The sequence below is a fragment of the Quercus lobata genome, chromosome 4 (genome assembly GCF_001633185.2).
Source record: "Quercus lobata isolate SW786 chromosome 4, ValleyOak3.0 Primary Assembly, whole genome shotgun sequence".
Classification (NCBI taxonomy): Eukaryota; Viridiplantae; Streptophyta; class Magnoliopsida; order Fagales; family Fagaceae; genus Quercus; species Quercus lobata.
In genome coordinates this window covers 14,660,888-14,684,251 of record NC_044907.1, presented here as the reverse complement: position 1 = coordinate 14,684,251, position 23,364 = coordinate 14,660,888, and the positions used below count along the sequence as shown (strand labels likewise).

Below are 23,364 nucleotides of genomic sequence, written 5' to 3'. Positions count from 1 at the left end.
TTTTAGGTATGAACGAATGGTGAGTTTCAGCTTCAAGTGTGGAAGGATCGGGCATGAAGTAAAACACTATGAGGAGCCGTGGGACGAAGAGGGGCAAGAGTATCAATATGGGGAGTGGTTGAGGGCCAAATTTCAGAAGACGGAAGAGACTCAGAGAAATCGTCACAACCAGCAACCAGGGAGGGAGGAGGCGCACAAAGCAAGCCGTGAGAGTAGGGAAACGCCGCAATCAATGCCTCACTCAGGGAACTCGGGTAACAGGTTTGGGGATCTCGAAAATCAAGGGACGGATATGGAAATAATTCAGTCACTTGAATGGGGGAGAGACGTTATAGAGAGGCACGATCCTTGTGTTGTGAAATTTTAAAATACTCACAAGTTTACGAACCGTATCGAAGTATAGTTGGACAAGAACGAGGTCGAACCCACAGGGACTTGTATGAACGTAGGAAAATTAATTAAACCTTAACCAAATTAATCCTAATTTAGTTTAATAAAAATTGGTTGTTTGCAATTAAATATACTAAACATATAATAAAACTAAGCAAATAGTTAAACTAAGCAAAAGATATAAAGCAATAAAAAGATGTAAACAAACAAGAGAAATGAATTAAGGTTTTGGAATCCGCCTTGTAAATCATATTAGCATATATTTATGATCATTAATTTTTCCCAACCACTGCATGATAATCTAGAAATCAATCTTGCTATCATGGAAAATATCATCATTAAAATCCTTATTTTAAAAATCAAAAGCACGTTCTTCTTCGCTTCTTAAGTATAAAATCAAATCATCAATTGAATCTGTAGCCAAACAAATCACAAGATATATCCAATTCTAAAAATCAAATCATAAATTGTATCCATTGACAGACAAATCACAAGCGATATCCAATTTTATAATCAAGAATTAATAAACCAAGCATTCAATTAATTAAGACAAATCCTAAATCATGAGAAAAACATGATTGAACTCATATCTAAAATCCCATCTTAGTCAATTGATATGAAGCAAGAACAATTTAAATCATTAAAGAACAATTATTGTGGGAAAAAATCAAATCACATAAATATTACTAATAATCATTAACAAGGTTTTATCCTTAACCCTAATTATAAATTTAGCTACACATGGTAATTGAAAGAAAACACAAAAATAAAATACTAAACATTAAACTAAACAAATAAAATAAAACTAACTGTCATGGAAGAAAACCAAAGAAGTAGCCACACTTTCTATACATTCAGCCCTCAGTCCCCTTGAATTTTGCCCTAAAGAGCCTTTAAATAGGTCAAGGAATCCTATTACAAGTTAAATTCCTATTTGGAGAAAATCCCAGATTTTTAGACTTCATTTAACCGACGGTTTTGGCCCATTTAACGTCAGAATTTGGACTTTGGGAAGTTAAATTTTCAGACCAACTTGAATCGTCTCGATTGGACATCTGAGTCAAAAGTTATGCCAAAAATACTAACTGATATGCAGTCTGGAATCCTAATCCAAATTGGACTTGGATTTGGTGCAAATTTCCTTTGATTCCTTGCTCCAATTGGACTTAGGTTTAATTGGGTTGGTCTTTTCTTGAATTCATGCCTAGCTGGATGTAAGTTGGCTTGATTCAATTGGCCTAGCCCCAATTTGCATGTAAAGCCCTTATTACCTACAACATAAAGATATTATATAATCAGTCACAAAATAACATAAAAGTAAGGTTAAATATGTAGATATGTGAGTACTTTATTGTATATATTTCATGCACATCACCTTGCCCTAGCATAACTACAACTCTGAAAACGCATGAGGCAATAAATAAGGAGACAAATAAGGGAGGGGAGGAATTTCAAATAGGAAATAATGACAAAAAAACCGAGATTTTGGGGGAGCATTTATTCTGTGTGCCGATCATTGAAGTGGGGACCAACCAACATCCAAAACCATGTGACATACAGTCCACTAACCAAGCACGTGATGTAATAATGGGGACAAAGGAAAAGAAAAGGGTAGAAACTAATCCTAATGTAGCAACGTGGCAAAGAGTGGAGAGGAAGGAGGCTGGTATGAGTAAAGGGGAGGAGAGGATTCTAGCAAAAGTGGGAGGGAAGAGGGAGTATTCAGACCTAAACCAAGACACAGAAGCCACGGGGAAGAGGGAAAATAAGAAGAAAAAAAATTTGGGATGCAATTCCAAACATGTTTACAACAGCGGAGGTTGCTTCCTAGCCTCGCCGAGGATAATGATTATCATAAGCTAGAATTGTCGGGGGCTTGGGAACCAACGTACAGTGAATGCCCTCACTCACCTGGTGGGGGAAAAAGCTCCCAAGGTTTTGTTCCTTATGGAGACAAAATAAACTGTTAAGGAAATGAGACGTTTTCAGAATGACTTAAACTTTGATTCTATGTTGGTTGTTCCATGTCTGGGTAGAAGGGGTGGATTGGTAATGTTATGGAAGGTGGAGGTGGACCTGTATAAACAAACATATACCCAGAATCACATTGATGCACTAATCCTCACAAATGCAACATCTCCATGGCGCATCACAGGGTTTTATGGGAAACCAGAAGAACACCTCAGGCATGAAATGTGGACTTTATTAAAACATCTAAGTACACAAAATTCATCACCAGGACTGTGTATCAAAGATTATAATGAGATTTTTTCATTTGAGGAAAAAGAAGGCCACCTACCTAGACCGGAGCATCTTATGCATACTTTTAGAAGTACATTGTTGTATTGTGGTTTAACTGATATGGTTTTACAGGAAATATGTTCACATGGGAAAATGGATGAGAAGGAGGAGCATTTGTGCAAGAAAGACTTGACCGAGCGTGTGCAACATTGGAGTGGTGTGAACTTTTTCCTCATAGCAGGGTAACACACCTCACCTCCTCATACTCAGACCATGTACCAATCTTGCTCAATACCCAGGTGGAGAGACACACAAGGAGGCATAGGAAGATCCCAAAGTGCTTTGAAGAGAAGTGGGTGACCCACCCACAATGTGAGGAAATAGTCCAACAAGCTTGGACAAATATGCAAGCCATGAGTAGCCCCATGTATGTCCTTTTTGAGAAAATAAAGCATTGTCGAAGGGTCTTGGTTGATTGGAGCGGAAGTAAATTTGGTTACTCCATAAACTTAATAAGGGAGAAACATCACTTATTACAAAAGCTTACAAGGAGCAATGGGGCCGAAAATTTGCATGAGATCCGAAGGGTGAAGGAGGAGATAAATTCCATGCTATACAATGAGGAATTGCATTGGCGCCAAAGATCAAGATCCATATGTTTGAAGGCGGGGAACAAAAACACTAAGTTCTTTCATCAAAGAGCTAGCCAAAGAAGAAAAAAAAAAATTGTGGGAGTGTTTGATGGAGGGGGGCAATGGCATGAAACTGAAAAGGGTATAGCAAGAGTGGCTGAGGACTATTTCCAGGAACTATTCACAACATCAAACCTAACCACAATTGAACCCGTGATGGAGAATGTGGATAGGGTAGTCACACCATTGATGAACCAGCAATTGCTCCAACCTTATACAGCAAAAGAGGTAAAGCAAGCATTATTTCAGATGCGCCCTTTAATGTCCCTAAGACCTGATGGTATGTCCCCTTTCTTTTTCCAAAAATTTTGGCATGTGGTAGGGGGTGATGTTTCAAATGCAGTGTTGTCTGTTTTACATTCGGGTCACTTATTGCGTAAAATGAATTATACCCATATTGTTCTTATCCCAAAACAGAATGAACCCATGTATATGGCTGATTTTTGTCCTATAAGCTTGGAAAATGTAATATCTAGGATTTTTTCAAAGGTCATGGCAAATAGGCTAAAATTTATTTTGCCTAATGTAATATCTGACAATCAAAGTGCCTTTTTGCCTGGAAGGCAAATCACTAATAATACATCTGTAGCTTTTGAGATCTTACACAGGATGTGAAATAAAAGAACTGGAAAGGCAGATGGCGGTGAAGCTGGACATTAGTAAAGCATATGACTAGGTGGAGTGGAACTTTCTTCGTCAAATGATGATTTGGTTGGGATTTGATGAAAGGTGGGTCGACCTGGCCATGGAAATAGTGAGTACAGCCACGTACTCAATTTTAATTAATGGGGAGCCGAAGGGTTTTGTTCAACTATCAAGGGGTATAAAACAAGGAGATCCGCTTTCACCATACTTATTCCTATTGTGTGTGGAAAGGTTATCAGGAATGATGAGGAAGGCATCAGAAACCAGACGGTTACATGGAGTGTTATCTTATACAGGTGGGGTCCATGTATCTCATCTCCTTTTTGCAGATGACTGCTTATTATTCTGTGAAGCATCGGTGGAGGAGTGTCAGCGACTCCTAGACATATTGGGTAGATATGAGGTTGCCTCAGGTCAAGCAATTAATAGGTAGAGACATCTTTATTTTTTAGTAGAAATACTATATCGGAGGTGAAGGATGCTATAAAAAATATGTTGGGAGCAAGGTTTATGAATGACTGTGAAAAGTATCTTGGGCTACCAATGGTGGGGGGACAATCAAAGGTAGCTATGTTTAAAGAGTTGCAAGAACGAATAACCAAGAGGGTTATGGGGTCGAAGGAAAAATTCATCTCAAAAGCCGGGAGGAAGGTTTTAATCAAGACAATTGCCTAAGCCATTCCAACGTACTTGATGAGTATTTTCAAGATTCCAAAGGCAGTGGGGGACTCAAAAAATTCAACCTTGGCAAAATATTATTGGGGACAAACAAAGGATGAAAGAAAAATACACTAGATAAATTGGAAGAAGCTATGTACACAAAAAGAAAAGGGAGGTATGGGGTTTCGCGATATACATGCTTTTAACTTAACTATGATAGCTAAGCAAGCATGGCGTTTGCTGCACCACACGCACTCCCTATTTTATTGTGTCTATAAGGCAAGGTTTTTTCCAAACTGCTCATTCTTGGAGGCTGAATTGGTTCATAAACCATCTTTTGTCTGGAGGAGCCTAATTGCTGCTAGAGAAGTTGTTGTAAGGGGCTCAAGGTGGAGAGTGGGTGATGGAAGCCGGATTCTGGTTTTGTCTTCAAACTAGCTGCCATCCAGACCCGTCTTCAATGGGGATGTGGACCACACATTAAGGGTGGTTAACCTTATTAACAGGGATACCTGGCAATGGGATAGGAGGAAGATTGAGGAAAAATTTGCACCAAGGACTAGATTGGATATCCTGGCAATCCCTCTTTGTCGTAACCGGTCCAAGGATAGCCTCGTTTGGAAGGAAAACGGCAAGCATGAATTCACGGTGAAATTAGCATACCAGGTGGCTATACGACTTCGCCAGCAAATAGATATTGAGCACTCACGTGCATAAGAAGATAGAAAGTGGTGAAAATGATTTGGGCAATGAACGTACCACCAAAGGTGAAATCCTTCATGTGGAGGGTGTGCTCAAATGTACTACCTACACGGGAAAATCTTTGGCGAAGGAAGGTACAAGTGGATTAGAGGTGCGAATTGTGTTGTTAACAACCAGAAACATATGCCCACTTGTTGTGGGAATGTCCCTTTGCTAGAAATGTATAGGCAATGGTGAGGGGAAGGGTGCAAAAGTGTAGCAATGAGGTTCAGGATTTTTTCCATCTGTTTCGGATGCTGGGGAGAAAACTATCAAAAGAAGAGATGGAGAAATGGACGACCCTATCGTGGGCAATTTGGAATGCAAGAAACAAGTTATACTTTGAGAAAATTCAGACACACCACAAGGTAATCATGGACGGAGCGTTAGCGACATTAGAGACTTACCAAAAAATGTCTACTACTCAAGGTGTGGTCGGACTCATAGTTTCCGCCCGATCGTATATCACCCTCTATTTGTATTACTGGGAAACAGGGGAGTTTTTGGGGAGTTCATTTTGTTTTGGTCTTTTTGCTTTGGTATATTTTGGGAAGGAAGTTATTTCGTATGGTCCTTGTTTTCTTATTGTATATGTGACTTATATGATCAATCAATAAAATTCTATTGGTTTTATCTCAAAAAAGAAAAAATAAATAAATAAATAACAACAAATAAGTGCACACATAAAGAATACACGAATTTATGTGGTTCGGCAAACTGCCTACCTCCATGATAATAACGGAGAAATTTCATTATAAAAATAGGAAGTACTATACAATAACACTCTCAAAAAACCAAAATCCTAATTACAACCTACTACTCTCTCACAAAAAAAAAAAATAATAATAATAAAAATAGAAGTTGACTGCCTCTCTTTTTCTCTATATTACCTTTGCTACTAGGTTATTAGAATTCGTCTTCTTCTTCTCTACTAGGTTTTGGAACACTTAACCAATCTACCTAGTACAAAGTCAAAAGGCTTGATAGATATATAATAGGGCAGGTTACTTTAGTCGTTTAGGGAATTCTATTCCCTATTGTATTCGGTCAAACTAGCATGACCAACTTGGGCTAGCTTATGGCAAATTCAAGCCACACGGCCCATGTCAACACAGGGTTTGGATTTCCTCTACTACGCTAAATTTTTTTTTTTTTTGGCTAAATTCCTCTCCTATGCTATAACTTATAAGGCTTTGGGTATTTGTCAATAGTCAAAGATTCGAAGCAATTAATATACACATCTTTTAATTTACCAACCAAAATATTATTTTGACACATCTTTTAGGTTTGCCGACCTTTAGGAGTTTTTTGGCTGAATATTGCTAAATTCGAAATTTATTTGCGTTATAGGTACTGTTCCAACTTATTTAGGGAAATGAGGAAAGAGAGTGAATTTCGACAATGGTGTTGTCGAAATTCAACAAAAGTATGAGAGAGAAAGAGGAAAAGTGGGAGAGAGAAAATTTTGAATTTTGGCAACACTGTTACCGAAATTCCTGCTACCCAAATTGCCTGCATAAGTGTGTCCTGTGTGCTCGAAGAGTGAAGTGCTCAAAAAAAAAAAAAAATAAAAACCAATTGTAGCAATGCCATTGCCGAAATAGGAAAAAAAAAAAATTGTGGCAATTGTGGCAATGCCATTGCCGAAAATGAAAAAAGGGAAAAAAAAAAAAAAGGTGGTGGCCGAAATCTAGGGAGGAATTAAAAAAAAAAAAGTGTACGTCCATAATATTTTTACAATATTTTCACAACAAATCACAGGTGATTGGTTATTATTAGTTCAAATTTGAATTTAACACCGAGATTACTTTTTTAATTCAACAATAACAACCTGTCACTTAAAATTTGTTGTAAAAATATTGTAAAAATTGTGTGCACTTATCATTTCTTAAAAAAAAAAAAAATGGAATTGTGGCAATGGCATTGCCGAAATAGGTGAAATTTTTTGTTTGACAATTGTGGCAATGCCATTGCTGAAAATGTGAGGAAAAAAAAAGAAAAAAGAATAGAATTGTGGCAAAGGTATTGCCGAAATAGGTGATTTTTTTTTTTTTTTGGTAATTGTGGCAATGCCATTGTTGAAAATGGGAGGGGAAAAAAATGGAATGGAATTGTGGCAATGGCATTGTCAAAATAGGTGAAATTTTTTTTTGGCAATTGTGGCAATGCCATTGCCGAAAATGTGAGGAAAAAAAAAAGGAATAGAATTGTGGCAATGGTACTGCCGAAATAGGTGATTTTTTTTTTTTTTTTTTGATAATTGTGGCAATGCCATTGCTAAAAATGGGAGGAAAAAAAATTGTGGTTGTCAAAATCTGGGGAGGAATTAAAAAAAAAATGTTCCGTTCATAATATTTTTACAACATTTTTACAACAAATTACAGGTGGTTAGTTATTATTAGTTCAAATTTAAATTTAACACTGAGATTACTTTTTTAATCCAACAATAACAACCTGCCACTTAAAATTTGTTGTAAAAATATTGTAAAAATTGTGTGCACTTATCATTTCTTAAAAAAAAAAAAAAAAAGAATGGAATTGTGGCAATGGTATTGCCGAAATAGGTGAAATTTTTTTTTGGCAATTGTGGCAATGCCATTGCCGAAAATGTGAGGAAAAAAAAAAAGGAATAGAATTGTGGCAATGGTATTGCCGAAATAGGTGAATTTTTTTTTTGGCAATTGTGGCAATGCCATTGCCGAAAATGGGAGGGGAAAAAAAAGTGGTTGCTGAAATCTGGGGAGGAGTTTAAAAAAAAAAGTGTTATGTTCACAATATTTTTATAATATTTTCACAACAAATCACAGGTGATTAGTTATTATTAGTTCAAATTTGAATTTAACACTGAGATTACTTTTTTAATCCAATAATAACAACCTCCACTTAAAATTTTTTGTAAAAATATTGTAAAAATTGTGTGTACATATCATTTTTTTTTTTAAAATGTGGAATGGATTTGTGGCAATTAGGCACTGCCGAAATAGGAGGAAAAAAAAATTGTTCCAACTAGTTTGTGGCAATGCCATTGCCGAAATAGAGGAGAGAGATATAAAAAGTACGCATATTATTCTTTTAGTATTTTTTTTGACTGAACCAATTTGGTTTGTCCTGTTCTTTTACGATAAAAGCATCCTACGAAATAGATAAGGATATATTCAAGTACACTCTCTCGTACATTGATTCTTATTCTAAAGTGCACGTTGTAAACAAAAACAAAAAAAAAAGTACATAGATTTTTATAGAAGAAAAAAATGATTGATGTGCACGCTGTAAACAAAAAAAACAAAGAAAGTATATAGATTCTTACAATAGAAAAGAAAAAAATGATTGATGTGCACACTGTAAACCAAAAAAAACAAAGAAAGTACAGAGATTTTTACAATATGGAAGAAAAAAATGATTGACGTGCACATAGTAAACCAAAAAATGATAAGTGCACACAATTCCATTCTTTTTTTTATAAGAAATGATAAGTGCACACAATTTTTACAATATTTTTACAACAAATTTTAAGTGACAAGTTGTTATTGTTGGATTAAAAAAGTAATCTTAGTGTTAAATTCAAATTTGAACTAATAATAACTAATTACCTGTGATTTGTTGTGAAAATGTTGTAAAAATATTATGAACGTAACACTTTTTTTTTTTTTTTTAATTCCTCCCCAGATTTCAGCAGCCACAATTTTTTTTCCTCCCATTTTTAGCAATGGCATTGCCACAATTCAAAAAAAAAAAAAAAAATTCACCTATTTCGGCAATACCATTGTCACAATTCTATTCCCTTTTTTTTTCTCACATTTTCGGCAATGGCATTGCCACAATTGCCAAAAAAAAATTTTCACCTATTTTGGCAATACCATTGCCACAACTCTATTCCTCTTTTTTTTTCCTCACATTTTCGGCAATGGCATTGCCACAATTGTCAAAAAAATATTTTCACCTATTTCAGCAATGCCATTGCCACAATTCCATTCTTTTTTTTTTTTTTTTTTTAAAGAAATGATAAGTGCACACAATTTTTACAATATTTTTACAACAAATTTTAAGTGGCAGGTTGTTATTGTTGGATTAAAAAAGTAATCTCAGTGTTAAATTCAAATTTGAACTAATAATAACTAATTACCTGTGATTTGTTGTGAAAATATTGTAAAAATATTATGGACGTAACACTTTTTTTTTATTCCTCCCCAGATTTCGACCACAACTTTTTTTTTCCCTCACATTTTCGGCAATGGCATTGCTACAATTACCAAAAAAAAATTTCACCTATTTCGGCGATACCATTGCCACAATTCTATTCCTTTTTTTTCTTTTCCTCACATTTTTGGCAATGCATTGCCACAATTGCCAAAAAAAAATTTCACCTATTTTGGCAATGCCATTGCCACAATTCCATTCTTTTTTATTTTTGTTTTTAATTTTTAAGAAATGATAAGTGCACACAATTTTTACCATATTTTTACAACAAATTTTAAGTGGCAGGTTGTTATTGTTGGATAAAAAAGGTAATCTTAATGTTAAATTCAAATTTGAACTAATAATAACTAATCACCTTTGATTTGTTGTGAAAATATTGTAAACATATTGTGGACGTAACACTTTTTTTTTAAACTCCTCCCTAGATTTCGGCCACCACTTTTTTTTTGTTTTTCCTCCCATTTTCGGCAATGGCATTGCCACAATTGCCACAATTTTTTTTTTTCCTATTTCGGCAATGGCATTGCCACAATTGGTTTTTTTTTTTAGCACTTCACACTTCGAGCACATAGGACACACTCGGGCAGGCAATTTGGGCAGCAGGAATTTCAGTAACACCGTTGCCAAAATTCAAAATTTTCTCTCTCCCACTTTTCCTCTTTCTCTCTCATACTTTTGTTGAATTTCGGCAACAGCGTTGCCGAAATTCTCTCTCTCTCTCTCCTAATTTCCCTAAATAAGTTGGAACAGTACCTATAACGCAAATAAATTTCGGATTTAGCAATATTCGGCCAAAAGACTCCAACCTTTAGAGTTTTTCTTTTTTAATGGGATGCAGAAACTAGGTTAGGAAATTGAGTAATGCTACGTACACAAACTATTTTACAATATTTTTACAAAATATTGATGTGACCAATCTTTTATTGGTTTTCATCTAGGTCCACTATTAATATTACTTTTTTATTTGAGTAATGCTATAGTCACAAATTATTTTACAACATTTTAACAAAATGTTAATGTGGCAAACCTCTTATTGGTTTTCATTTAGGGCCACTATTAATATCACTTTTTTCATTTACCTATAATCACTCACCACATCAGTAGTTTATTAAAATTTTTGTAAAATAGTTTTTATTTCTAGCATTATTCTTTTCATTTACCAATATGACTCACTACATCAGCGGTTTGTAAAATTTTTTTGTAAAATGTTTTGTATCTCTAGCATTATTCCAAAAAATTTAGAAATGGTGTTGTTTTTACTCAAAGCAATTAATATGGAGATCTTTCCTTCTTTATCTTTATCTCTATTTCTCTCTTCTTCTTTTTTAATGAAAGAATATATACATCTTTAAATAACTTTCATTTTTTTAAAAAAATTAAGTATATTACACCATTTAATAACTTTTTCTTAAATTATTATTTTGAAAATTTCATAGTTGAATTGTATATTCTTTACATTTTTAACACGCAAATCAAATTTTTGTCAATCCGATGTTCTTAACTATTTCATTTATCAAATATTTAAATTTTAAGTTTTTGTATCTATTGGGTTAAAATAGATTGACCTTGGTTAATTAATTCAATTACCCAAGTTGATTAATTAGGTCAAATTACATAAAAATCATGAAAATACTAACAAATCACCAAATAACTAATATGCAGTGGAAGATAAATTAACACGGTGATTTGTTGATAAATGGGGAAAACCTACCTCAAGGCAAAAACCCCTCTATGTGAATTTCAGGTCATTACTCCCAATAATCCACTAATAAAAAACAAGCGTTTACGAGTATAAGGAATCTTACCAGTACCAGGCCTATCCCAAAATACCAACTTACAACTGAACCTTTACTCTAATACCCAATTGACTTGATCTTGTAGAAGACTTCTTCCCTTTTTGCACAAATCTCCAGTCTGTGACTAACTCCTTTGCACGGATCTTAGTATGTGACTAACTCCACAGCAACCCTTTAAGTGTTGTAGTTGATTTGCAATAGCTTCATATAGAAACACCAATAAGATCTTCAATGTTGGTGCTAGAGACTTTACTTGGTTACAGAATCCAAAGGCGTACAAGAAACGCAGCAATATCTCTTTCTTCTATAGAAGGAGACTAGAATTTCAAAAAGAAAACCTTATGAAACCTTCTAAGGATAGGGTTTTCTTTCTCCACCTCCTTATTTAAATAGGAGCTTAATGAGCCTTTTAAATAAGCTCTCCTATTCCAATTAGGTTTACACAAATCTTGGACTTTCCTAATCCTATAAGGATTATACAAACCCATAAACAAATGGCCTTTTAGAATTAAAACTTGCAGGCTATATTAGAAATCTCGTAAGCTCGATAGATCAAGAAGTATCAAGACAGGTATTGAGCTTCAGTAAATCTTGATAGATTGACAGGTATTGAGAAAATATCGAGACCTACAAATTTAGCTTTTCATGAGTTGTTCTTGAGTAATCTTCATGTCTTCAATGTAACAACTTGTAATGATTATCTTGAACCTACTTAGATTTACCCAAGTAAAGTGCGTTTTGCCATAAGATATGCCAATTACATAAAAATATGAACCTAAAAATATCTTATAAGTATGCATAAAAAATGGTATATAAATTGAAAAGTAAACAACATCCAGTTAGTATGAAATTTGACATACATATTAAAAACATATATATATATATATATATGTAATCCAACAGTGAGATTTTTAAAATATTAATCATATAAAAGTTATTAGGTAGTGTAACATCACTTAATGTTACACTAGAACCCAACTCTCTCTCTCTCTCTCTCTCTCTCTCTCCATATATGTAGGTTAAAGATACAATTTTTTTAAACCATTGATTTCTATTAAATCTAGCAATATGAAAAATACTAGTATTTATTGCTTTCTAACTTAGCTTATCTAATCAATAGATGAACTAAATGTAGAAAGCTTCTATGAATTTAGAACCTCTGAATGGTCCATGAATGACGCACCCATGTTCATGACTGGAACCTCCAATCGACTCCAAAAACCTCTTGAAACTTTCATTCATAGGAGCAAATCTGTGGTAATAGCATGACTTTAGCCTTGATCACCAATCTTTAGATCTGATTTTGAAACTTCAGTATGATGGTGAAAACAAAAATTTTAGCACGGAAAAGAACCTTTAACATACAAAAAAAGAGAGTAAATATTCCTGATATTAGGACCCTGTCAATTCACCAATACTATTTGGGTGCAATTTATTTTATTTATTTTATTTTTATTTTTTAAGATACGATAGAATTTCAAACCTATGACTATTTTATTTTAGACCTAGTATCGCAGAAGAAGAAGAGGCACCGCAAACCAGCAAAAAAGAAGAAGTAGCTGAGAGTTGAGGGGAAGAAGCTTTTATTATTTGAGAAGTGAGAGAGAGAGAGTGTGCTTTGATGTGGGTAGAAGATATAATAAAAAAAATTAAAATCTCTGTCTAGGTGTATTTAAAAAAACCAAACATGTCAATCCCACATTGCCTAATAATCAAACTAGTTTACCCGTTATATTGTAGGATTAGAGGCAATGAGATTGCCGAGCTTGGTTGCGCAGGCTTGTGACCCAGTGCTAAAAACTAAAGATGGGGGCATTAAGGTGGTAACAATCTTTTTGGAGTGGGAGTAGAAGTTTTCAGTATGTAATAAAAGTAGTAAAGTTACCATTAGTATTTTGGACTTACACTATTTGCGGCATCTAATAATGCCTCTGAGATACAGAAGTTTTGAATTGTCAATGATGGAGCAGTGGCCGTTAGGTAACTAGTAGTACTTTTTAAAGCACCACTAGTCTCTCTTTTCTTTTCTTTCCTTCTCTCTCTCTCTCTCTCTCTTTTTTTTTTTTTTTTTTTTTTTTTTTTTTTTTTAACTCTTTTTTATACCAGACAAGAACTCCAGAAACAGAACCATGTGACTTGTGTTTGCGTGACTTTTTGAAGCCCCATTGCGCCATTGTAAGACAGTCTTGTTCGACTGATTCATTATGTATTGAACAAAAGCAACCTGCTCCTGTTCCTAATTCACTTGTGAAATAATTTCTTATTAATATAAGTAATATATTCCCTTCATCTGCTTAATTTGTCATTCTCCCTTCTTTATTTCCCCCACATTGGAGGCTGGAGGAGGGAATACGTATTCCTTTAAGATAATCTAATAACAATACAGAATATGTCAGTACCAGAGAAAAGCTTAAGGGAAAAAATTGAACTACCAGAGACTTGCCATTCCATCAATCATTCCTGTCTTGTTGTACCACCGAGAGTTTGGACTCGAAATTAAGGAGCTGAATAATGCTGCAGGTCCCTCCAGTTGGAATGTTGGCAAAGGAGTTGCATGACGAAAAATCCTCAAGATAAAAAGATATTTCTAGTGACCTGGAAATGTAGCAGAAATTGTGGAGTTTAATGATGCAAGAGGACCAATAGGCACTGATATTACACCAAATAGATGTCGGGTTTGTGTTGCACTAGTTGACAAATCGAAGTAAATCTGCACAAGAATTCCTCCCCTTAACGATTTCTCGATGTAGCATGAAACGTCTCGTGTCTGTTTTATCAGTTTTGAAATCATTTAGAAAAGAAGCGATAAACAAAATTTATACCAAGCTGGTAGTAAAGAAGTACCTGACTATGAAATTGAGTCGTGCTTCTAGCTCTCTCCTGTGTGGACTGAGACAGGGGGTTGGTCTTACCTTGAGTTTTTAGCACCCTCCAAAACTGCATTATCGATTCTTTTGCTGGCATTGTGAGCCATCTTGCGTCAATTTCCCCTTCTTTTGGCATCATTTTCCTTTTTTTTAAAGCCTTCCATAGATCATAGATATAAGAAAGGGAGGCACTTGGCCTATCATTTGGCTTGAATCAAACTTGGCCTTTATATCTTGATAATCTCTTTTCTATAACTCACGTTGAATTGATCTTGGCCTTCTCATGTCACTGAACTATCTCAATGTATTTTCATGGGTTGCACAGTTAATTTGCAATAAAGATAAATAAATAAAAACAGTCACCAAAATTTTATTGTTCACTAAAAAATGATTTTGGAGACAAGAAAATTAACATTTGCATGTAATTATCTATTACATGTACAGAAATCGAACATCAATTATACCATTCTGCATTTTTTACAATTAGAGCCAGGGAAGACAAAAAGAAAAAGAAAAAAAAATCAAAATAAGGAATATCTCAGATGACCAAATGAATTAAAAAGCAATGCAGTAATAAACTAGTTAAGATGTTAGGCTGAAGGAACATTAAAAGCAATATTTAATTAGGATTTGAAATGTTTCAGCAAACATTAAGCTACACAGATTTCTTTTGTCATTTTAAAACAAAAATGTAAAGGACCTAGTTGTTGTATAGTGTAGCCAATTGAATAGCATAGAATTGTGTGACTGACTGTGCTAAGTGAGTTAGTTGTGACAGTTTTGTTTGTTAGAGCAGTTGGGTTGTTATTAGTTAGTTAGTTTTGGCGGGAATGATATGAGAAAGGGCAAGAAGAGAATTAAATAAATTTCCTTAGTATATTTCAGTCTTTCTCTCCCTCTCCTTCTGCTTGGAGGCAGTTACCCTCGAAGTAACTAAAAATTCCCAATTCTGTTCTTCTTTGCCTTCCTCTGTTTTCTTATTCTTTCCTTCCTGGTTTTCTGATTAGCCAAACACTTAACAAAAACACATTACCCAGGGGAGGGGGGAGAGAGAGATTTTAGTCAAACAAGAAATCACACTTGCACATCTAAGAAAAAAACTTCCTCTTTTTTTTTTTTTTTTTTTTTGTTTTTTTTTGTTTTTTTTTTTCTGATTTTTGAACATGTTATTCTTAAAACTTTTTCAATTTCCACCCTTGTAAGTTACATACTTTCCTCTCAAAATACTAAAAGAAATAACAGGAAGCAATTGGGAATGCTGACCAGCATCAATAAAAAATTCTGTACTCGTAAAACAAATTTGTTAGTCATCAAAGACATATGCACAAAAAATCTGTTACCGGGGTTTAATTCCGTCAAAGTCTGTCTGTCACACTTCGAAAGTCCAAATTTGAAAATGGGAGAATGGATAATGAAGCAAGAGAAGCCCCAGAAAGAATAAGAGTAAGGGAATGCTTGAATTTTGATAAAGAAAGAAAGATGAGCTGGGCGTGTGGAGCACATGTTAGTGACTCTGCAAAACAATAGGCAAAGAAGTTACTGACATTGACATCCCCTAATTGAAAATCAACTAGTTTTAAAGAATTATGTCATCATATCATGCTTTTAAATCTTTTTTACAACTACACAATTTCAAGAAAAATATCCACTTTGATTTTATATTTTTTAAAACATTGTAAATAATTTGAAGATTTTTCCCCATTTTCAACTTTTTATCAGCGCATCATACAGATTGATTGCTAGATGCAGAGTTAGGTATCTCTTTGTTGGCCTTTCTTTTCCCTTTTTCAAGAAAGTGAATTTTGCCTAGATACAGTCCAAACATTTTTAGTGGTTGTATTATCATATTTTCAAGCTTCACATAAGCATTTGAGATGAAACAAAATGGGTTGGGAAAAAAGATTTGATGGAGCTAATTTTAATAGAGTAAAAAAATTGTATGAATAAAAAATATTCTCCTGAAAAGGAATTTTAGATTTAACAAACGTTCTATAATCATAGTTATATTCACACTACTACTCAGATCAAATGTACCATAAAACCTATTTCTTAGAAAAGGAATTTTTGATATAACAAACAAAACTCTAACACTAGCCTTGATGATGCATGTGAATAAATACAAAAGTTAGCAATAAGTAGATGGAAGTTGGTAATAGTGCAAGACAAAGTATCTTGGCAGCCTCACATGGTATCCTAAACTTGTAATGGGCGAGCCAGTGAGTTGCACCAGATTATCCTGCCAAATGAACCAAATCAATTGCAGAAGCATTTCTTGACTCACGAAGTGATCACTTCCTGATTATCATTATGAAGCAGATGTGGGCAATTTTGGGCCAATCTTTCCCTTTCTCTCTTTGACATCGTTGTTCTAAAAGAGGGCATTCTTGGAGAATCAACTTAGAAAGAGAGGTGGGCAAACCCTATTCTGGTAAGAACTGGAGGTTTTTGCAATACTCAATATTTAAGCATTTAAGAGAGGTGAGGTGTTGAAACCCCCTTAGCATTGAGTGATTTTAGATTTGGAGAAGAAATGTAGAAATCAGTAAGAGTAGGAGGCAGCAATGCCTCCTCTGGAAAGGACTCCACTTCTTTGCACTCACTCAAGATTGTGAATTCTCTGAGAGAGTGAAGGCCTTGAAGTCCCCACTCCATGTGACGGGAAAAGAGTTTGTCACAGTTTATGATTTGAAGTGACTCTAAATTTGAGGGCAAACCACCCTCAGGAAATGATTCTAGTTCTGGACACTTAATCAATTGCATTTTCACAAGAGATGGGAGGAGGGCGCGCATCCCTTTAGGTAGTGACTTCAACTTATTGCAAATGGAGATACGAATCTTTGTCAAATTTGGGGTGCACAGTCCTCCACTAGGAAAGGATACAAAATTAGGGCAATCCCAAATTTGCAAATTAGTGAGAGAAGTAAGATCCCAATGAGATTCCTCAGATGCCGAAAGAGATTCAAGATTTCACTTTTATTCACATAGAGAGATTTAAGCTTTGGGTAGAACTCTAATGGAAAAGACCAAAGTGAATCACAGTAGTCCCATATCAGCAATCTTTCAAGAGAAGGATAATAATGGCCCTTTGGCAACTGAACTGCTCCATGTATTTCAGGTGATTTTAGTGTGATGGTTGGGAGAGAGAGAAGTCATGAGATCCACAAAGGATTGCGGGATTTGGCATCCTCCAATTTCAAGCCAACGTAGCCTAGGTGGTAATTCCTTCAACAGTACTTTGTCACAATCACTTAAGTGCAATTTATGGAGAGCGGGTGCCTTAGGAAGTGAAGTAACAAGCTGTTGACAATGTCTAATTTCAAGTGCGGTCAAAGAGGAAAGCTGATTGGGAAGATCCTTGCTTAGCTTGGGACAATTAATTATGGAAAGCTCCCAAAGAGCAGAGAAAACTCCACCTTCACTTTTGCCTTCAAATAAAAACCATTCCTGCCACTCTCTCATGTCTGTAAAGCTTAACACTTCAAGAGAAATGAAAGGCTTAATTGCGAAAGAACCATTCCCATAGAACTCAACATCCACATGTGACGTAGCACAAAAACCTTGAACAAAGGGTAACTTGAGGACAGGTAGATGCCCAAGTGGAGGCAAGGAGAAACAATATTTACAATTCACAAGTCTAATTGACACCATATTGGAGAATGAACAATCTCCTAACCAATTTGGAAATCTTGTACCCCATAATTTTCAATAGTGAGAGATTCCAATTTTGTATGAGGATGCAATTGCTCAAGCACAATTCTTTCATTTTCTGAATTGTCAGTGCCATGACTCCATCTAAACACCAATTCAGACAAGTACTGCTTATCCTTTAACTTAACCTCTGTAGCATCTCTAGCATGTTGAACGTTTTGCAAGTTTATAATAGATAATGCTCCATAAAGATGTTGAAGCTCCCCCAACTCTTTAATACTACACCCATTATGTTTGCCCACAACAAAAGTTTTTAATTTCTGGAGATTTCTCAATTGGCCCATTTGTAATGACATCTCTTTCAAACTTGTTCCGCTTATATCCTAGTGGCGTAAGTTTACTAGTCTCCTCATATTGCTCGGCAACCTAGTGAGCAACATACAACACCTCAATAACAAGGTTTGCAAATTATACAAAGTACATACTGAGTCTGGTAACTGTTCAACTGAAGTGTAATTGAGATGCAAATAGCGTAGATGTTTTAAGTTTCCAATAGAGTCGGGTAATTCCCTAATGTTTTGAAAGTCAGACAATGATAGCACTCGTAAGCACTTAGACGACAATAGCTAATTATCTATCATCGTCAAATTATATTGCAACCAAGATGATGTCAAATCTATTGCCAAAAAGGTTTGCAAACCTTTGGCTTCATGGGACAACTTAAATTTCTTAGAGGAGTCAAATTTAGTTCTAACATATGACAAATGACGAGTCTTTCTTGCAATTTCACAAGACTCCTTGATCTCCAACCTAAAACAAAATTCTCCAGCTATAAATTTTGCTAAGTCATTGACTTGATCATGCATTACGAAATAAGATTCATTCTTACTTGATCGTAGAAAAAATGACCTAGACACCAGATCATCAAATTACCATTCACCTATTTCTTCCATCCTTGCATTTCCTTTACATTGTTGCAATAAATCTTCTGCCATCCACAATAGAACCAAATCCTCCTTTCTAAATTCATAATCCTTTCAATTGCCTATTCAATTAATGGTAAAAAAAAAAGTTTTACCAATTGTATAGGACTACTCTCCTGTAAGCAATCTAGGCCACTAAAACATTGCCTAAAAAATAGGACTACTCTCTTGTAATTTTTCAAATTGATTTATCCACTTATAAATTAGATTTATTCTCAAAAAAAAAAAAAAACACTTATAAATTAGATTCTCAAAATCAAAATTATATATATATAATAAAAACACAAGGTTTTTTTTTTTTTGCTCAAAAAAAAAAAGGCCTCATCGCATGCATGTAGCACTTGTGATGAGAGGTAGTGGTAGCTTAATCTTAGAGCTGGAAGAATATCACTTTTGCCCTCTGGTAAATCCCACATGTCACTCTTCAAAATCTTTTCCCACTCCCTTGGGTCTTCTTTAGATCGCAACAAACCCCCAAGTGTTTTTGCGGCTAGTGGCAAGCCTTTGCATTTATGGATAATTCCTTTACCAATTACTTTTGGGTTAGGATATTCATGAGAATTTCCATTCTTAAATGCATGTTTTGCAAATAACAACCAACATTCTTCATCTGACAATTGCTTTAAGTAATGAGTTGTAAGGGTGCCCACAACTAATGCAACATTTTCACTACGTGTTGTGACAATGATCTTAATCTCTCGTGCCCCACATCTAAAAATTCTAACTAAGTGATCCCAAACATTATACTTCTCATTCCAAACATCATCTAAAACAACAAAAATTTTCTTCCCTCCAAACCTCTCTGTAATTTTAACTTGCAACAAATTTAAGTCCTGAATGTCACAAGTAGTTGCAGTGACTTGCTCAAAAATAGTTTTTAGTATACTTAAAATACCAAAATTTTCTGAAACACAATTCCAAGTTGTGCAATCAAAACTATCTTTTACTCTATTATCATTGTAAACAAGTTGAGCAAGGGTTGTTTTGCCAACCCCACCCATTCCCACTATGGGGACAACACATATATCATGGCACTTGATTCGTTTGATTGCAACAGCTTAAATATCTCTTCCTTGTCAACATCTCTACCATACACACCATCTACTTCTGGACAAGAAGTTGTTAATTGTCGTGATGGTATTCCGCTAGCAACCTCTTTAAGACCAAGAGCATCCTTTTGTTTTGTAATATATTCTAATCTATCTAGGATCTTTTCTAGCTCTGATTGTATTCTTTTGTCAAATGAATTAACAAAGGTAGAGATAAAACTCATTACCTTGTTAGTAGATTCAGATTCAAACTTGCATCGCAAGGCTTCATAGGCAATATCATCTAGGAGGTCATCGGCAACATAAACAGCATCTTTGAGCTCCTCCAACCACATTTTAACAGCTGGGTTTGTAAATTGCTTCTCCTCTGCATCAATGATCACTGCATCAGCAGATATCAGCTGTCTCTTCAACTTGTGCACCAATCCATCAACGAGTTTCCTTCCTTTGAGATAGTCTAGGACCTCACAAGAAGCCACTTTGTCAAACGCCACCTGAAGGAATGCAGAGAGAAATGCCCCACCCAACAAGGGCCCAGCCATGGTATCTTCTTTGCAAAAAAATGTAAGACAAGATAATGCAAATGATAGAACCAGAATAAGAGGAGAGAGAGAGATATGTGTTCTGCGATAGTGTTAAAACTCCAAAACTACTTCCTCTCTCATGACTAGTGACATTGTGAGGTCCTTTATCACTCTAGTTGAAATTTTAAATTTGATTCAATGGCATATGGGTGAATTGCGTGTTGTGGTGGATTCCACACAGACAATAATTGGAGAAAGTATCTTATATGCCTGGCATATACAAGATTTTCTCCAATAATTGACACCGATGCCATTATTAGTCCTTTTGATTCAATGGTGTAAGTAAATTGCGTGGTAGTGAGGGCAAAGGAGTAGGAATTCAAATAAGTCAGTTTCAGTTTACAACTTGTCAATATGGGATGGTCCCTAGAATTTAATCAACAGGGACAATAGTTGGTATACATTATTACTCAAACCATTATTTCCTTGTGCTAGCTTTCAACGAATTTGCGCTAACTAAGAAAAGCAATTAATTGAATGAAAAAAATATATGCCTGAGTTATACTACTACTAACACTAACTTAAATGGTTTCAGGAAACTGGCACATCTAAAACGATCCAAATTATGTTTCTCAAAAAAAAAAAAAAAAAATGGCCCTTATATATTCTCCATTGCAGGGGCCTTCAAAGAATATTTTCTTCCGAAGAAATTTAAGCTTTATGGGGGTTTGAGTAGTAAAAATCTAAAAAAATTTGAATGGTAGATGAATGTTATTTTTATTTGATTCAAAACTAATATGAATATGGCGATTGTAGTTGGTACCTTTTTCTAAAGTTAGGTTCAAGAATCAATACACAAGAAAAAGACTCTGAGGGGTGATACTGATGACTGACCCACCTTTGTTTTCGGAAAATGATAAAAGTTATTACAAATAATTCAAAAAGCTTATTAATTTTTTTTTTGAGAGTCGACAAAAAAAGCTTATTAATTGAAATACCAACAATGTAACTGTACCACATTCAAATAATGTAATAAATAAAATTTTGAATTATTTTTTAATAAAAAAATTGTGTTTAAAAAAAAAAATTAATTACACAATAGCTTATAAGAATTATGTTATAAAATTTTTAGTATTTCTAACTTTTTTTTTATAGCCACATTGTGAGTTAATATGAAAATAATATTATTTTAATAACAATTATTTAAATTGTATTTGGGATCTGACATTTGTTCTTGAAATCATGTGTTCAAAATACAATTTTATCATTTGAGGTCTTGTTGCAAAACAACAATCTTATGAAGAAATCCAATTTCACACTCTATTAAGTTGTCAACTTATGATAAGAGCAAAATCACTTTCACGTGGGTCTACCATTAACATCATTTTATTATGTACCAATTATGACTTGAAAAGTTATTTGGATGTGAAACTGGGTGTGTCCCAGAATTAATAGTGTGCAAAATGGTGTTTGAGGGCGTGGCACCATGGTTCCATGAAAGAAATTCTATCACAGGAGATGTCTCTTTCTGATTGGGATGTTATATCCTAGGCCCGTTATGTGCAAGGAATGAATGGTTTTCAGTTTCATAGTTGGAAGATTCTCAGTGGGCCCGTTATATCACAGGCCTGTTATGCCTCAACTCAGGACACTCCTTAAGTATGGATGGAGGATGTCCCTACTTTTTTAAGCCCACTTGTAATTTTGGATATGCAAAATATGTAATCTTCTTTTTATATTTTTTTGGATAAAATATTCTTTTTATATCAATAAAATTGCCATTCTAGATTTCATAATAATAATAATAATTTTGATAATTTAATAGTTGGGATGGGGGATTTGAACCATAATTGTTTTTTTCAACTACACAACTTCATGAAAATAACCAGTACTATCCACTTGCATAATTTTATTTTTAATCACTGTTTGTTATCTACTTATCTTATCCTAAAATGATTTTGGATAAAAGGTTTTAAAATATTGATGAGCTACTTTTATTAGTATCAACCTTGATGAATAAACAAATAATTTAAGCAACACGGTAGTGCTGCCAAGAGAATCTTTTGTCTTGTATTTCTTGTTTTACGAATATAAATTTCCATCGCTAAAATGTTAATCAGGCTCAGTTGAGTTTAGTACATGTCTTTGTTTCCTAGATACCTAATGAAATCTCAATAGCATTGGAAAAGTACCAACAAAATACAAATTCAAGAATATTTCGGAGTACATCCAAGCAAACTCATTTACAAAATGATCAAATTCTTGATATGTGCAATCACAATTGATATTATATAAATTTCCTAAGCAATATGTTTCCAATCAAACCTAGAATCTGAAAACAGGGGCTACACAATTCTCTTCATTGCTCTTCATCTTACCAATTCACACATAGAGTTCCAATCTCCAAACTTGATACGAAATTAGAAAGAACAGGCTGGCAAGACAGATATCATCGTTGCTTGTTGGATGTAAGTTTAGCGCTTCGGAAGCTTTGGTTGTAGAATGTCAAATTTGGTTGGTAGCAGCCACCTTAGATCATAAAACCAAGCCTATAAATATTGTATTCATCAATAGGGTGATGTCAAGCGGTTGTCAGGAATGTTATTGTTGGAAGCCTCAACATGTTTCACATATTGTGTTTGAAAACCTGCAGAATAGTTAAGATTTTTAAACATCATTCAAGATTGGAAGTCCAAATTTTATGTAGGAAACACAACTCAATTGAATAAAACGGAACCACTGAGCACCCTTTGGTTTAAAAACACGTTCTGGTAATTGCTGGTAGTGACACGACAGAGCCTCAAGCATGGCCTTGATCTTTCATGGAACAAGCACCTGAGCCATCTGGGGAAAGTTTCCCCCCTCTATGCCTCTCGCATCACAATCTGAGCATAGGACAACTTAGAATTATTGATAGTAACAACGCAGGTG

At 34.6% G+C, this 23,364-nt stretch overlaps 2 protein-coding genes across 2 annotated transcripts in view; both read right to left on the bottom strand.

Annotated features, from left to right (window-relative positions):
* Window positions 1-23,364, bottom strand: part of LOC115984375 (putative disease resistance RPP13-like protein 1) — a 149,333-nt gene that overhangs the window by 79,480 nt on the left and 46,489 nt on the right. The gene's annotated exons all lie outside the window — the stretch shown is intronic.
* Window positions 17,898-19,861, bottom strand: LOC115984659 (putative disease resistance protein RGA3). The gene is made up of 3 exons (XM_031107680.1): window positions 19,202-19,861; window positions 18,245-18,303; window positions 17,898-18,156 (listed from the first exon to the last, which is right to left on the bottom strand). The coding sequence occupies exons 1-3, from the start codon at window positions 19,859-19,861 to the stop codon at window positions 17,898-17,900; spliced, it is 978 nt and encodes a 325-aa protein (XP_030963540.1).